This window comes from Anas acuta, chromosome 2 (genome assembly GCF_963932015.1).
Source record: "Anas acuta chromosome 2, bAnaAcu1.1, whole genome shotgun sequence".
Classification (NCBI taxonomy): Eukaryota; Metazoa; Chordata; class Aves; order Anseriformes; family Anatidae; genus Anas; species Anas acuta.
In genome coordinates this window covers 32,124,070-32,141,446 of record NC_088980.1, presented here as the reverse complement: position 1 = coordinate 32,141,446, position 17,377 = coordinate 32,124,070, and the positions used below count along the sequence as shown (strand labels likewise).

General features: G+C 37.3%; 1 protein-coding gene across 18 annotated transcripts in view; it reads right to left on the bottom strand.

Annotated features, from left to right (window-relative positions):
* Positions 1-17,377, bottom strand: part of HDAC9 (histone deacetylase 9) — a 476,309-nt gene that overhangs the window by 109,270 nt on the left and 349,662 nt on the right. For all 18 annotated transcript variants that reach the window (XM_068674122.1, XM_068674124.1, XM_068674117.1 and 15 more), the window contains one exon: positions 7,288-7,395. In XM_068674122.1, coding sequence (XP_068530223.1) covers positions 7,288-7,395 — 108 coding nt within the window. The remainder of the gene's footprint in view (positions 1-7,287; positions 7,396-17,377) is intronic.

Genomic DNA, 17,377 nt, shown 5'->3' with positions numbered 1-17,377 from the left:
CACAACTAGTGTGAACTATATTGGGAAAAAATGCAGACAAACAGTTTTAACAACAGAGTGGTCATGGAGATAGGTTGCATACCACACATATAATTAAAGTTGTACTACTATATGAAATAATAATAGTAATTCAGATATAAATATAACCATAATTGCTGGGATAAAGTTTCTAAGAGATAGTTCCATATAAAATTTTGTAATTTGGTAACTTTGTAAAAGCAAAGAATATAAAGTACTATCTAAAAAACTCTATTGGTAACTTTGATGGTTGTTATCAATCGTATCTCTAAAACTAGTAAAATAAACATTCATTTATGACTGTTCTTCCATGCTACACATTGTTAAAAATTCTGAGTCTGAGTAGCAGGAAAAAAAAAAAAAAAAAAAAAAAAAAAAAAGCTTCCCTTTGTAGCTGCTACAAATTGCTTAGAATTTTTTGTAAGGCAGAGGGAGAGTGTTATAGAGCAGAACGTGAGAAATTTGACCTGACGATCTCTTGAGTTCCCTTCCAACCCCTACAGTTCTGTGAGTCTGTGATTTTGTGAAATGAAGGTAGGGCAGAACATGCACGAGAGCTGTCTAGGAGCCACCTGAGCACAGGGCAACTCCCAGGAAAGGAGATTTTCCTACATAACCAGAAGAGTTATGTGGTATTTGCTGTTGTTCCAGCATGAACGGAAATTTGTTGGCCTGAAATATTACCAGAGGAAGGACACTGTAGGGCCAGGAGGACACTTCTCACCCCTTTTCTTTTGTTATGTCTTTAGAAAGGCAGTTCATTGTAATTTTTGATCTAATAAAAGCAGTAGAGCTGGGAAAAGGAATGAGTGATTTTTACATGGAATACTATAAAGACTAGAAAATTATGAGATGGGGGGTATTAATTAAGCTAATCCTGTTTATTCACTAGACTAGTACAATTTACCTTATGATTCTTCCATAGCCTTGTGTAACAAAGACCTTGAAGTCAGTAATAACCAAGCACATTTGGAATTAGAGTTTCAGGTTCAAGTTATTCAGGAATCACAAAGACAGCAGAGTAACAATGACCAAATGCAGGAGATTTATTTTGGTATTGATTCAACCTGACATATCAGAAAGAACCATTCCAGGAATGTATCAGATTCTGGTTCGGAGGAAACTCATTTCAACTGCTTTTATTCTGTTAAATGACCCCTGACTACCAACAGGGCAACTCTACACATGTGTGTGCTTGCACTTGCACACACACACACACAATAAGGAAGAAAAGGAACTTGTGCTTCTCTCGATTCAGCTGAAATAGATGCAAGGTCTCTCTTAATTTATGTTTTTTTTTTCTTCAGTGCTTTTTTTGCAGAATTGCTTATTAATTCATTCAAACTTTTTTTTTTTTTTTTTAAGGAATAACAATATGAAATCTACCGGCTCTTGACAGTTTACTATGTAGGTCTTTTCTGTTTCAAATTTGTCAAATTAAAAATATATGGCACTTATGTGTTTCTATCACAGAAAAGAGTGTTGCCATCACCAATGTTGACATATTTAAGGGATATTCAAAGTAAACTATAGAATAATCCTTATTATAGGTACTGTATTTAAAATAATTAATTCCAGCTTGTAGTAGTACTGAATAGGAACATCTGAAACTGGAGAAAAAAAACATCAGAAATGCTCCTTTTGGATTTTCACTAGTACCACAGTCTGCTCGGGGACTGAGTTGCCCATTCTGATGGAAATTAATTTCCCATTGCATAGGGTGGTTCTTATTAGATGTACACTTTTTAAATTACTTTTTTCACTGATATCTTTTCTTTTATTTTATTTTCTGCTAGTCAACTGTAAGATATAAAGCAACAGACAAAGAAATGCAAATTTTGTTACCAAAAAAACAAGATGCAATTAATATTCACAAAACAGACCACAATAAAACAACTGTTATAAGAATAAATAGTATTTTGAAGGACATTAGACATCAAAGTACAATTATTACAAATTATCATACTAACATTATCACTTATTTGACTTTTGACTTCTTAGTAGTATTAGATGCACCTTAGAAGTACCTGCTGCACAGGATTGGGGAGAGTTTCTTTGTGCATAGATGCTTACGAGTGAAGTAGCACACTGGGCAGGAGATGAGGTGAGGTGAGGTGAGGTGAGGTGAGGTGAGGTGAGGTGAGGTGAGGTGAGGTGAGGTGAGGTGAGGTGAGGTGAGGTGAGGTGAGGTGAGGTGAGGTGAGGTGAGGTGAGGTGAGGTGAGGTGAGGTGAGGTGAGGTGAGGTGAGCATCAGAGCTGATGTATGGGAAGCAGCAGGGTCAGGGGGCCTGAAAAAAAAAGGGGAGGGCAGGGAAGGATGGCATCTCCCAGTGCCGCCAAACCATTAGGCCACATGGTCCTCAAATCTGCTTAGTTATTGTCGGGCATTGACTGGGACACTGTGAAGTGAAGCGCTGCCTTCAGGTCCTACAGAAGGTTTGTATAGCCTGAGTCTCCATATGCACCATTTCCTTCTCGTTTTCTAGCACATCTCTATTGTGGCCATGCAAGAGAGGAAGGAGATCCTTAAAAGACAACCGTCCTGTTATTTTCCATAATAACTTCAGGAAAAAAATGCTCTCTCTGCAGATGGAGATTTTTAGGACCCTCTTTCTGAAGTAACTGACCTTAGTTAGAGACTAGAGACAAATAATTCCAAGTTCAAAAGCCATACCATGTGCAAGAAATCATATGCAGGGCACTACCTGCATTACTTCCCAAATCCCAAGAAATATATCATAAGACTTCTCTTGTGTGTTGAAATTATTTATTAGGTATATCTAATGTCTACATTGGAACTACAGTCACCCAGTTCCACGTACTCCACTCTACTAAAGGTGGTTAGCCAGCATAATAGCAAAAATCATCTACACAAATCTCTTTGGGAAATGGGAAAAGAGCAAAGGCAGATAGAGCAAAATCAGTTAGATGGGAGAGCTGTGACAGTGATGACATAAAATATAAATACCCCATCAGCCATCACCAGGTTTCCTCACTTATAAAAAGCTTGAAAAAGGGCAACCTTCATGTAATCTTTAAGCTCATCTCATCATATGGTAATATTGTTAATATGGCATCCATCAAACATGCAAATAAACTAATGAAAAAAGGAAAAACATAGCATGTGGCTCAGTAAAACATCACTTTTATCATACTACATATTTCACTGGTGTGATTCTTTATTCTCTATTAAAATTATCTCAAAGGAGTATCAAATTGATCTCAATGAATGCTCATTATATTATTAAACAAACCCAAAAAATCCTTAATTTTGATAGGTGATTTTACCTACCTGATATAATCAAATTAAAAACATCCTGAATTAAGTCTCCTCAGAGAAGGGGATTGTCTTGATTAACAAAAATAAATAAATAAAAACAAAATAATAATAATAGAAAAACCAGCCTCCCCCTCTAACCAATTTACTTTTACAGCAGCAGCAGAATTTCAGTAAACCCTATTGTTTTACATCCTTAGCACTGTTATATTGATGCTTTTGCCATTTGTCAGGAAGATCAAAGAAACCTGATGTCTCACAAGAGGTTTGAACTATGGTGGAGAGAACTCTAACTCTTGGCAAGTTTTTGAACACTGTCCAAATCAGATGAACAAAATGTTGCTGTTCTGAAAAGACCTATGTGAAATGGGACTGGCAGACTCAGGAAATTCAGAATAAAGTAGAGAACCTTTTGCCTTGTGTACTACTTTGACTCACATCCGACTGTGCTGTGAATCCCTCAATTGCTCTGTAGGCTCACAATTGATTTTGTAGACTTACCATTTTTCTTAGCAGCACATACTTACAGCATAGAGATACTACTATCATTTTATGCAAGCAATGTCAGCAGAGACTGGAGTAAGCATGGAAATTGAAAAGTTGTTTCCTTCCTAAAATGGAGTTTAAATGTCAGATGCCAGTCAGTATGGGACCGTCTGTGTTATTTTCTATACTCCAGGCAGTGAGGAGGACATTTGTCTCCAGTACTGTAAATCCTGTGGTGGTTTGTTTATTTGTTTTTCTAAATTGACTGCATACATACCCATAAAATAAAATATTATGTTCACTTTTATTTTAGGAAAACCTTGTTAGACTTTACAAAAATATATGCATTGATTCATCAAGCTGTAAGAAATGTTTGAGCAGCTTACACCCAGCTACACTGACAAATTTGGTAATTCTTACATCTAAACAGCACTAAAACAAATTACTTCAATGTCTCATTCCTGAGGCTTCTTGTCTCAAACTTTGTCTATTCTATAAAGTTTTACTCTAAGGTTACCCTAATGTCTCCAGAACTGTTTCAGAGGAAGGCACCTATGCTGGGCCTGCACCAAGCCTGTTGGAGTTTAAGGAGCATTTGGACTGTGCACTTAGTCACATGGTCTGAATTTTTGGGTTGACCTGTGTGGTGCCAGGAGTTGGACTTCATGATCCTTGTGGGTCCCTTTCAACTCGGGATATTCTATGATTCTATGATTCTTTCTCCATTGCACTGGGTAGATAATCCACTGCCTCTGCTGCTGCAGTCTGAATCACTGCCCTGTGGGAATTCCTTGCTCTGTATTTTAAGTCTGCCACTGTGAACTGCAGGACATGCAGCTCTTCGCAGGCAACTGTGGGATTTCAGAACAAATCTGTGTGTCCTGTCTCATAATTTAGTATTTTTCTTAAGGTGACATCAAACTGACAGTGCACCATCTGATAACAATCCATACTATAAACTGCCAGGGAAAAATTACAGCATGTTTCCTTACTTGCTCTCATCTTGCTGTTTACATGCTGCAGAGCTGTTATAGCTTATGCACAATTCTGGAAGGCCTTTTTTGTCATCCAAAGATTCTGAAGCTGTGGCAGACCTTTCCAGATTCCCATCACAGCTTAATCCTCCCACTCAGGGCTCACAGTACAGGCCCCAGATGGTTACTTCACATGCATATTTGCTCAATGAATGAACATGAAAGTGGTCAGCTTCACTTACTTCCTCTCAGATCTTTACAAGTATGCTACAGAATTGGCATTTTACCTGTACTAGAAACAGCTGATCAGTGCAACATGTATGTTTCTAGAGGAAGAATTGCAGCAAGATCAAAAAGCAATATGTAAAGTCATCATAAATGTAGACTGACACATACAGATCTGTAGGGCTAAAATCTCACAGCTACCTAAATTCACATGTGAACACCATGTAGAATGCCTCAGAATACACTGCAAAAAAATCCCCTGATACAATTTACTATACAAGAGTATTGAGCAAAATCCAGGTTTGTATGCAGTGACAAAGTAAACATACGAGGATTCTGCCCAAAAATATCAGGATCAGTTTATTTCCAGAACTTCTGCTAGCATGTTTTTCTTCTGTCAGCCAGGCCTTAATAACTTTTCCATGGGTTTTTTCATTTTAAATTATAAATACCACATGCAGATTGTTAGTTCATACAGTCAGCATAGTGGCACGTAAGCCACTGGACTTCATGCTGGAAGTACAGTAGCAGGTTAAACGCGTATTGGGAATGGCATGAGTATTGCTGATTCGCTTTCACAGCAAATGTTTTCCATTCCTACTTTCCTCATGGTTTGGGGTAAAACAGTGACTTGGCACATGTTTTGAACAATTACCTATGTCTCAGCTGGAGGAGGAATGAGATTGTTCCAGTCCTCTCCACTGCAGATGAAGATTCTATTTAAGATCAACAATAATTTTACAGTAAACTACAAATTAGTATTAAATTTAAAGTATTTATTTACAGTTTGTTGCAACTCCATCAGCAACCAAGGTCTCACAGTGGATGATGTTTGATTCTTTCCATCTGTCCATCACAGAGATAAATAATCAAGCGCAATCACACCATGGAAAGACACCACAAATGCACAGAGATAAACAGTATAGATTCTCAGCAGACACTGCTTAGGCTAACTGTGCACAGGGCATATCTCACTATTCTTATCAAAATTTGCTTGCATATCATCTTAAAGACTGACATGTCCTACAGTCACCAAAGGCCAAAAAAAAAAAAAAAAAAAGGGTAAAAAGCCCTACTTCTCGTTGTGTGGGAATAATGTTTAGAGAGTTGTGTATTGAATCCTACCGAACCCTGAAAGCTGAAGTGCCCATCAGAAAAGATGTGCAAGATCCCATATGGATATGCCTCTCCCTGATTTGAGATTTCAAAAATTATAGTGTCTTGGTGTAGCACCTGGCTGATGATTTCAGTATCTGAACGCAAAAGTTTAGTAATCACATTTGACTGGATCAGAGATATAATACTGTATTTTAACTGAATGCTCCTTTACATACCTATATATTTTATACCCCTTTATATATATATATATGTACACATAAACATATGTACTCTTCACCTAATATGTAGCTAATGTATTTTGACTGAAATAAGACAGATATAGAGGAAGAAAATTCCCAAGTTCCATTACATTTCGGAATTTTTTGGGAAAAAAAAAATCATTGTATAATGCTAATTCTAAAATATTTATTCCTATCTTGATTTTGCAAACAGGACTGAATCCATTAGTGTTTGGACTGGAAAGAGTATAAACAGTTTCATTAAGGAGACGTGTTAGCTCCAACAATGTTTATTGGGGCAAGACTGCATCCAGGCTGCATATGGTGTACCTTTAAATAGGGCTGTTAAAATACCAAATAAAATGTCAAAGTCCGTCAGGTCTGGAACTTTTATAAATTGTTTAGACTGGGGATAATTTGGGTTTTGTACATCGTTCTTTGCGGATCGTGCAGAAAGGAGATAGGGAAGAAAAGCTGTCCAGGAAGAACAATGAGGGACAGTCAGTGTGGAGCTGCTGACGGGAAGGCGTATTCTGGATCATTACTCCCCTCATCAACAGCGTCCCTCTTCCCTGACAACCTGTTTGCCCACCAATTGCCTCCCCTCTCTCTGGGTGGTATCATGAGGTCATGCACGTGACTAAATCATATTAAAAAGAAAAAAAACAACAACACACACTTCAAAAGGCAGTTCCACAGCAAGTTGCCAGCTACATGCACGCAACAAGTAACTTCACCTCAGGCTGTAGCACTCTGAAGAAAACAGCACTACTTCAGAGCATCAATTGCAAATCTATCTCCTGTGAGGCTCAGTGGCCACCTCGAAGAGCCACTGGGGCTGCCACACCTTGGTGGCCATCCTCCCTCTTCCCCTCCCTCCACCCAGCAGTGCGGAGCGGGCGAACAAGGCCTGCCTTCAGCCCCCCCGGACCTCCCTGCCTCCCACCCACCGCGTGGCCCGGACCTCACCTTCAGCTCCCGGGAGGCCACGCGGGCCGCCAGCTCGATGACACAGCCCACCGCCATGCGTGCCGCCCCAGCCGAGTGCAGCTCGTTCCAAACGGTGTCACTGTCCACCTGAGCAAACAGCCGGCCCCAAGAGAAGGGCAAGGGAGAGAGGGAGAGGGAAAGGGAGAGGGAGAGCATGAGAGAAAACAAACCCGTGAGGGAGGGCTGGCAGCGTGACAGCCCGTGTACAATAACATCAGTCTTCCGTCCGGGCCAGCTGAAAGGCCTTCTGGACATGGCTTTACTTATGCTTTTTCTCTGCACGGGCTTCTCCAATGGAAACACATTCCTGTCATGCCTCGCTGCCATTCCCTGTTTAGATTTCTCATTACAAACAGCATTACATCGGCCAGGCTGGGCCTGCTCACCGGCCAGTGGACGCCCTGCACCGGGTCCTTACATTGGTGGGGATGGGGGGCTGCCAGCGAGGGACATGAGGTCCCACAGGAGAAGCCACTGCTGTCCCAAAAAAGCATGCCAACAGAAACTGACCAGCAGCCCAGATCATGATGTGTTTTAAAATTAGCAGTAAAAGCTTTTCTTTCTTACCCAGGCAGGCATCATTTTTAAACGATTGAAATCACAATGATTCACTGTTTAGCTTAATTTCACTACTTACCATTGCCATAGACAAAAAAATAAAATGAAATAAATTGAAGTACCACCCTTGCTGTATCTCCAGTTTTGATGGACTGCTAAGTTTTGACCGAAAGGCTTTATATCACTCTTTATAACAACTTAAACATTATATGAAAATATAAATATAAAGATAAAATAAAGATATTTTAATTGTAAAATATAAAAAAAATATTATAAAGACAGCTAAGCGGTACTGTTCTACAGCTTCAATCAGTAACCCAACATTTTACTTCTGAAATATATTTTTAGTAACTATTTATTTGCAGAAACAAACAACATAGTATAGATGAAATGTTGCATATCCCTTTTATGCTACTATGCCAAGCAGACATGATGGTGTGAAACAGTCTGAAAAAAACATCTAGAGAGACAGACAGACTTCCTTGATGCTCCATGGGAAGTGCATTTAGTAGTATCATACCGCACAAATTTATCATGAAAAGAGAAACGTTTAGGGACAGACAAAATACTGTGGCAGATGCTATTTGGATAACTTCCAAGTACACTGAGACATGTTATAAGTTTGAACCAGAAGCTTCTGTTCCTAATTTCTTAAGAAAGAAAGAAAAGAAAAGAAAAGAAAAGAAAAGAAAAGAAAAGAAAAGAAAAGAAAAGAAAAGAAAAGAAAAGAAAAGAAAAGAAAAGAAAAGAAAAGAAAAGAAAAGAAAAGAAAAGAAAAGAAAAGAAAAGAAAAGAAAAGAAAAGAAAAGAAAAGAAAAGAAAAGAAAAAGAGAGAAAGAGAGAGAGAAAGAGAGAAAGAGAAAGAAAGAGAGAAAGAGAGAGAAGAGAGAAAGAGAGAAGAGAGAAAGAGAGAAAGAGAGAAAGAGAGAAAGAGAGAAAGAGAGAAAGAGAGAAAGAGAGAAAGAGAGAAAGAGAGAAAGAGAGAAAGAGAGAAAGAGAGAAAGAGAGAAAGAGAGAAAGAGAGAAAGAGAGAAAGAAAGAAAGAGAGAAAGAAAGAAAGAAAGAAAGAAAGAAAGAAAGAAAGAAAGAAAGAAAGAAAGAAAGAAAGAAAGAAAGAAAGAAAGGAAGAAAGAAAGAAAGAAAGAAAAAGAGAAAGAAAGAGAGAAAGAAATTAAATAATTGAAAATGAATGCAAATGCTGCTCGACTGTGGAAGTTCTGAGGAATTCTCTGATTAGTCATTTGAAACAGAAAGAAGTTTGATCTTCTCTCTACACCTGTCAAATGTCTTCACCATTACTGTTACAATAATATTATATTTCAAGCTACTAAAACGATCATGTTTTTCAGTTTGCTGGACCTGAATTTTCTATCATTTTGATCATTTTTGTGTTCATGCAGCAGAACTAATTAAAATAATTCCTATTCACAATAGGCCTGAATAAAAAGCCTAGACTGTTCTTGCAAAGTTCAGAATAACAATAATAACAACACATTGTGTTTTTGTCTGAGAATCTCAAAAAGTTGTCTAAACACAATTAAGCATCATCAGCTTGATACAGGATGATTTATTAAATTTGTTTTGCAGATTGGTAGCCTGAGACACAAATCAGTAGGTAGCTCAGGAAATTACAGCAAGAAACCAGAAAGAAACCAAGTAGTAAAAATATCATGATGTATTTAACATTAGGCAGAACTTCAGGTTCTCTCTCTGCTGCTTTAAAGCAACTGTGAATCAATTTTATTTTTAAAACAAATAAGGAAATAAATAAGTAGAGGTCATTGGTTAAATCAATTTAATCAAACCATAATAAAGTTTGAAAAATACAGTGCAGTACTTTAAATAAAGAAGTATCAACAAGAGGGCTGGGAGGGAGTACTTTCTTGCCATTTTTATGGCTAGCAAATTAAGGATAACATGAAGGAGTGGCTGATGAAAATGATTCAGTGGCAGCTGCTCGGTACACCAGGGCACAAGCAGGAGTCTGCATCCTCAAAGGGACTATGATTCATTTCCAGGAAGGCCGATTAAGTTAAAATTGTAACCACAGCTTGAGAGTACCCACCCTTCAAGACAGTTGTCTGCTCTGACACATGAGACGGCAGTTTCTCCAACTGCTGAACACCGAGTATTGGCCAGGATACGGCATTTATCATTTTCCGCTTTCAGCTAAGTGTGAGGAGACTGAACTGGGACAATGAGACCAAATATCTTCTACTACAATATTCCCTTCATTACAGAATTGTACCTGGACTGGATGTAAATGGGCAATCAGGAGACAAAATAGCATCTCTCAAGGGATTTTTAGAAATGACCACCTAAAAGTACACAGGAAATTCAGGATATTTTAGCTGATCTCTTGGGGAATATTGTAGTTGATCTTCTGGGCATAGTACATACAACAAACTGCAAATTCTTAAAGCCAGAGTTAGCCAACTGAAGCTGCATATCTTAGTACAGAGTTATTATAAGAAAACTAACATACTGATATGAATATAATTACCCTGAAAAGGTAAAGTATTATAAATTTGGATGTTAAAGTCTGTTCCATAGTCATGCAAAATTCAGACAGAATTTTGGAGAAATATCTCTTGAAGAACAACCTAGAAAACTTTCATCCTACAGCCAAAACTTTAGCTGTCACAACTAGAAAATATCCATATGCCATTCCATTTTATCTCTCTATTAATGCAATATATTACCTTAAATATTAAAGGCGCTTAAACAGAGATTTGTGTGTGTGTGTGTGTGTTATTCAATTTTTTTGTTTGCAACTTGCTGTTGTAATACAGTGATATAAGTGGCAAATCTGTTAAAATAACAGCTACTATCTGGCCTAGTTGTCATGCTGTATATGAAATACAACTATGTAAAATCCTACTGGATATGCTTTTTATTCCTGTGAGATGAAATGATTGGATTTTATAAGAGTAAAGACTATAGGATTATGATTTCTGGTTCTCTTTCAGGTATAGATCGAATTTATCTGACAGTCATCTAGGTGCTAAGTATGCATAACCTTGTGACAAATGTAATAGCTTCTAAATCACAGTCTATGATAAAGTCAGATGGAATTTAATAAACTTTTTTTACTTTTTTATTTTTTTTTCTTTTATTTTTGTTCTGTAAGTGCTTTGGAGTAGCCTAAGAATTTAATAAAAACTCCCTTGATTTTGGATTTTTTTTAGAAGATGTTAAAAAATTACAGAAAATACAGATTTGTAGTTTGGTTCTAACAGAGAAATTCTGCTTAGTTACATGCATTATTTTAATTCAAGAATCCTTTTAAAAATTGTCAGTGTAGGAAAGTATTTGGAATATCTAACCAAAATGAAAAAGAATGCTTTTTCAAAGCCTCAAAATGTCAGAGGTAAACTATGAGCATACCACACATTTCGTTATCAAAAAGCCTATCACTACTGCAGCTCTTCAAAGAAGGATTGTGCATGATAACAGCTAGAGCCAGAAAACACAAGCCCTATCTGAATACTAAACTTTTAAACACACATATGGATTTACTTCAGTCCGAGTTTCCTGAATGAGCAGTGTAGGCTGTAGACTTTTTCAAGCACATCTAGTATAGCTCAATCATTGGCATGTGTAGCAAAGCTAATACTCTGTAAAGCTACAGATGATAGAAATTAAGCTACCTGTCCCTGAAGTGGATGTGGAGGCATTAAAGAGGAAAGGAATGACTTAAGTGAAAAGAAATGTAGGTAACTTTTCCTGAGTGAATGCTACTAATGTTTCAAGTGCTGCGTGCAGAAATACCCAGCTTTACACAAAAGAGAGAAAGAGAGAAAGAAAGAGAGAGAGAAAGAGAAGAAAGAGAAGAAAGAGAAGAGAAAGAGAGAGAAAGAAAGAGAGGAAGAGAAAGAGAGAAAAGAAAGAAAGAAAGAAAGAAAGAAAGAAAGAAAGAAAGAAAGAAAGAAAGAAAGAAAGAAAGAAAGAAAGAAAGAAAGAAAGAAAGAAAGAAAGAAAGAAAGAAAGAAAGAAAGAAAAAGAAAAAGAAAATGAAAGAATATGAATAATATGACTGTTTCCTGCAAGAAGTACCAATGTGATAACTTGAATTTCACAATGAAGACTTTAAGCATACTGAAAACAAGCTAAGAAACAGCAGAGATGTAGCAGATAGAAACCTTGTACTGTACCACTTTCAGGGCTAGAATATTTCATGTTAAGATAGACTGACTATGAATTTGAAAGTTACCAACTCCTTATGCCTTCATCAGGTAGTGGTATGTGTGTGTGTAAAGATGGAGAGGAAAGACATGGAAAGGCTTCTGAGAGGGAGACTGTTTACATAAGGTCCTTTCTGAAATCCCCGTATTTGCTAAAACTGGAAAAGCTACATGTCCTGCTACCTATAATATCTAATCTAGTAATATCTATCTAGAACCTCAGAGAGGCAAAAAGTGGCATAATAATTCATCAGCATTCTTATAATATATTTATAACTGTCTTTTTTTTTTTTTTTTTTAACTTGTCCTTTCCCCTGCACTCCTCATCCTCAGTTGTCCTTCCTCCAGAAGTGTCACAGGATCTGCCTAATGGTCACTGGATCACAGTTCTGCTGACCAGATATATTGCTGGCAGTCTGACAAACCCTACTACTTTTCACACCCTGTGTGGTTTATTCATTTGTATGAGTTATTTCCCTTCCTTGAATAATTAACTGTGAGTTCCAAAGTTGTCTTAAATACACATTCACTGATAACTAGGTGGCAATATAAAAGAGAGCCAAAGCTATTGCTCTACGATACATTCTGACAAGGCATCCTAGAGTTTCATTTCTCTCTCTGTCACACACACATGTACACACACACACACTTTGTTATTCAACATAAATGGAGCTTCCACAATGGAATTCTGATTTCATTCCTAAAAGGAATTGAAAATATACTAAATCTCACATCCTGTTCTGAATTCTCTGCACAGTTGTTGCCATCATAAAAATCAAAACCAGTCCTCCAAGAGTTACCACATGTCCCTGTCAGAGATATTCTACTTATTCTCTGAGAATAGTTCAAAAACACAATCTGTCATTTACCTGCTTATGGAAATTTTGGCCAGTGATAGCAGTGCTATGTGTACACTAACCTGCACAACAAGCTAAAAAGAAGCAGTTATTCATAGAAGTTTAAAATTATTGTTTCACCTCTCTTAAAGAGCAGAGGTAGGGCTCAACTATTCTTATGTGGAAGTTAATTCAGTATGCATTTCTGTTGCGATATTTCAACATGAATCTGGAAAAACTACTATATAAAAAAAATGCTGTCCTTAGATATAAATGCTTATAAAACTGTGAAGTAAATAAAACCTAGTTAGCTAACAACATTGTAGCTATTTGCAGTAAACAAACTGATTAAGCCCTCTGCGAGGAATAATATGTGAGGGTACAGAGCTATTTAGTGATACCACAATTGAATAAAACTTGTGTATTGCAGAGCAAATTCCTTTGTTTTAGTTTTAAAAGCATTCAGTCTCACACTCTTCCACTCATGCCAGAGCAAACATGTTTCCATCACTGAGTTTTTTCATTTCCCTGGCATGAAAATAGAAATGAAATGTTTTCCTGAAGTGTTGCAACCTCTAAAACTTGCGTGTGGCATTTTGCTCTTATTTCCAGCAACAAGTCTGCCATTCTTGGAGAGAGTTAGTGCCAGTGAATGCCAGTATATAAGTCTGGAATATGTTGCTCGTGACCATGAGCAGTGCAGTTTCCCAGGTGCCACGCTCACAGCTCTCACTTCCCACTCCTACAGATGTACTCGTGGTCATTCATCACCTCTGTGACTTCCACTAAGAAGCAAAAGGTCCTCAGCGTGCTTCTCAGCTGCTGTTTCATCTCACCATGACTAAAGAAGCGAAGGTGCGCACATCATCTCTGAGGAACAACCTCTAATGAATGGCCTGTCAACCACATCACTCAGTAAGGAACAAAGGAGAAAAGGCTGACGTCTCTTCCATAAATCCCCCACAGAGGAAGTTTGTGAAAGTGGGCTACTTTAGGAAAAATATGTACCAAGAGCTTCCTTTATTTTTACTGTTACTTTACAGCTGTATCAGAGACTTGTTTTGTCAAAGGTCTTTCCAACTGCTTTAATCCAAAATGCCTGCCATAGGGAGTACCCAGAATATCAATTTTTCATACTTCCAGTATGATTTACAAACAAATTGTGAAAGGGATGCAATCTTTAGACTCCACTGGGATGAATAGTTCAAAGGATCTTCACAGATCATTGCTTGAACAAAAAAAAAGGTGGAATTCACTTGGTTTGCATCGGCTTCTCTGCAGCATTTGAATTGTAGAAGAATTGTTGTTCGAGTTGCAGACTAATTTACCAGCTATAATAATCATGGAAATGTACTTTTAAAAAGAATTTTAGCAGCTATTAATTCTGACCTCAAAAGCCTCTTACAGTGCAATAAGGAATGTTGACAGTACCTGTACCTACTACATGTAGGATATATAACATTTTCAAGTGTTACCTGCCAATAATGATCTAACTTGTACAGCTATTATAAAACAAAATTAATTTTCAGAAAATACTAACAAAATATTTCTAAGCAGAAAATAAAAATTGAATCCCTACCATAGTTATTGATGGAGGTGGTCCACCTCAGAAAAATAAGTGCAGCACCCCTATTTCCTTACAAAGGGAGTTCACATGGAGGTTTGTAAAAAATCCAGTAAATACATGATGTCTGTATTTAAAAACAAATCTATTTGTATTCAAAATAAGAATAAGAATAGAATCAGCCTAAATCAAGCTGAAAGCTGAACACAACAATATCTTCTGAAGTAGTTTTATTCATTGACTCTCCTAAACTTCCTATTATGACAAGCATTTAGAATCTCTGGGTCTTAGAAAGCATGCATTAAACACCCAAAAGGATCTCAAAACCTTAATGAAACAGCAATGTGTGCATCATTGGTAGGGGGAATGGAGGGAGGATGGCATGGATTAGATGTGGATTATAACTTGTTTTCAGACAAAACTCATAAATAAAACACTTAGGCCCAGATTCAAGTCTCAGATATGTGGCATATATCACCAGATGCTTGTAAAAATGTTACTGCACTTACAGACCTAGCTCTGAGTACTCTATTAATTCAACTTGACATTTGTTTTAGGTTTTAATGGATTAGTGTGTGAAAATGCTTGTGCAACTGCCTTCTTACGTTTGATCATGCAGTTTCCAAGGGTTCATGAGCAAACAGATAAAACAATGTGTAGCTGGTTGTAATGCACATAATTACAGGAAAACAAGTTTTATATGACATTTTTTTTTAAATTGGCAATTTGTTGCTGAAAAAAAAATTAGCAATACATAGCACTTCAGCTTTCTTCTTGGCCGTAGATATGATCTTTCTGTCATTTCTGTCTATGGAGCTCTGCTAGAACCTGTGTTTATTCAGACAAGTAGCACATCAACATTTCCTCTTCAGAGATTTTTTCTGTCCATCTTGGAGGCTAAATTCTGTCAATAAAGATGTGATGTGCTTTTAAAGAGCACATGTGAATTCTCCTTTCTTTACTGAATTCCCATCAAATTTAATTGCATATATGGAGAGTGAATTTGTATACAATACTATTGTATATAACACTATTCCACTATTTACACTTAACATAAATACATATATGTTTAGTATATATATATATGTTTAATATCCTAGGAAATAAGCGGGCTTCTTTGCATATTGCTGGCCTTACGTAACACAGTAATTAAAAAAAAACACACAAACATACACATGCAAAATGAGGTAAGATTTTAAAAGGATTGATTTTATGATAGCTCATTAGCTTCAAAATAATTTTCTTTCTTCTATGTCATGTATCTTTGTTTACAATTTGAATCTGGTCTACTACCAAGCAAAAATGCTCCTCTGTTAAAAATGGGAAAATAAATAAATAAATAAATAAATAGACACACAAATTAAAAACACAAATTTTCTAAGGGACCAAATTCTGCACAGGATTACCTTTAGCACCCAAGTTAGCAGATTACCACTCTTGAGCTCTCTATCTTCACCTGCTACAATTTAAAGCAGACTGAGACATTTCTAAAATAGGCCTGCCTGCAGTGATGTCAGGAACTATGTCTCTCAGCTGAACAGTTTTGCTTCTCATTAAACATCATGACCTGTGGTATACACCGGGCCACCTCTGTGCCACAAATGGACAAGAATAGGACAAAGTATCTGCCTTTCAGTCTGAAGAAATTGTTTCCCTTTGTTGTGGGCACTATATTCATATGCTAAATACAGCATCTCCACTCTACTAGAGGTGAGATACCATTGCATGTTCCAGATCTGCAGATGAAGTCTCTGCACCTTGCTAATGGAGGAATATCTAATTATTTCTTCTTCTGATCATCCAGATTTGCATTATCAAACTTCCTGTTTTTTTTTTTTTTTTTTTTTTCTAAAACTAATGTGCCTAAAATTAGGAACTTAGTTGCTTAAAGTCCCTATCAATGGAGGGAATCAAGTACTTCCAGACAGTTCCTCAGATCGTAGATGGACTGAGTCCTGCTCTAATGGTCCACATGTCTCTCTAATGGCTACACAAATAAGCAAGGATAGCCAGGCTCTTGCTTTGGGTGTTTCAGTAGTACATCTAAGAATGCCTGTGTAAGAGAGCCTCAGTAAAGTGAGAAATGGTTCATTCCTCCAAAACATGGTCCAGTCAGTTCTAAGCTGACCTGAACTGTCACAAATGACAGGGGTATGACACCTAAAAGAGTGCTTGCCAGAGCAACTGGGAGTACATTATACCCTCATTCCCCCATCCTGTAGATAGCCTATATAAGTTTGTCTGGAAATGCATTGAGTGTCCCATGCGGACCCCTGCATGCTCCAGGCTGACAAACCTCCAGTCCCATGTCTACTGGCCTTGCATCGCACTGTGGGGTGGCATCAGGATGACTGTTTTCACCACATATTTTGATTACCTCTGCAGAAAACGTCACAGAGTCAGAACTGTGTAACCCTGAGTCCTGAATAGTCATGCAAAATACCTTAATGAAAGTACAATGCTGTTGTGAATTTGTGTTGATTAAACCTTGGAATTTTTTAGGGATGGTGTAGCCAGGGGAGGCTTAGGAGATAAGTCTTTTATTCACAAAAATCTCCTGCAATCTTCTCCAAACTGTTACAACTGGAAAATATCAGGAGGTTAATAAGGCCATCAACACAAGCTATATCGATGACTTCAGAGTGGGAGATTTCACACTGGGTAGCTGAGCTTCTAGGAATTACTTTCACCAAACAAGGAAACAGACTTAATTTTGGTTGATATTGTGACAGGATTATGCCCGTGGAAGGACACAATTTAATTGTAACACCTATGTGGAGGTGATGTTTAGTTTGAGTGCACAAACCATACTGAGTCTGATTTCATTACAGCCAGATTTAGATATCAGGAGAGACCTGCAGAACATCTAGGACCCTAAAATCTGCAACAAAGACACAGTGTTATCAACAATACCTTCTTAATTTTTA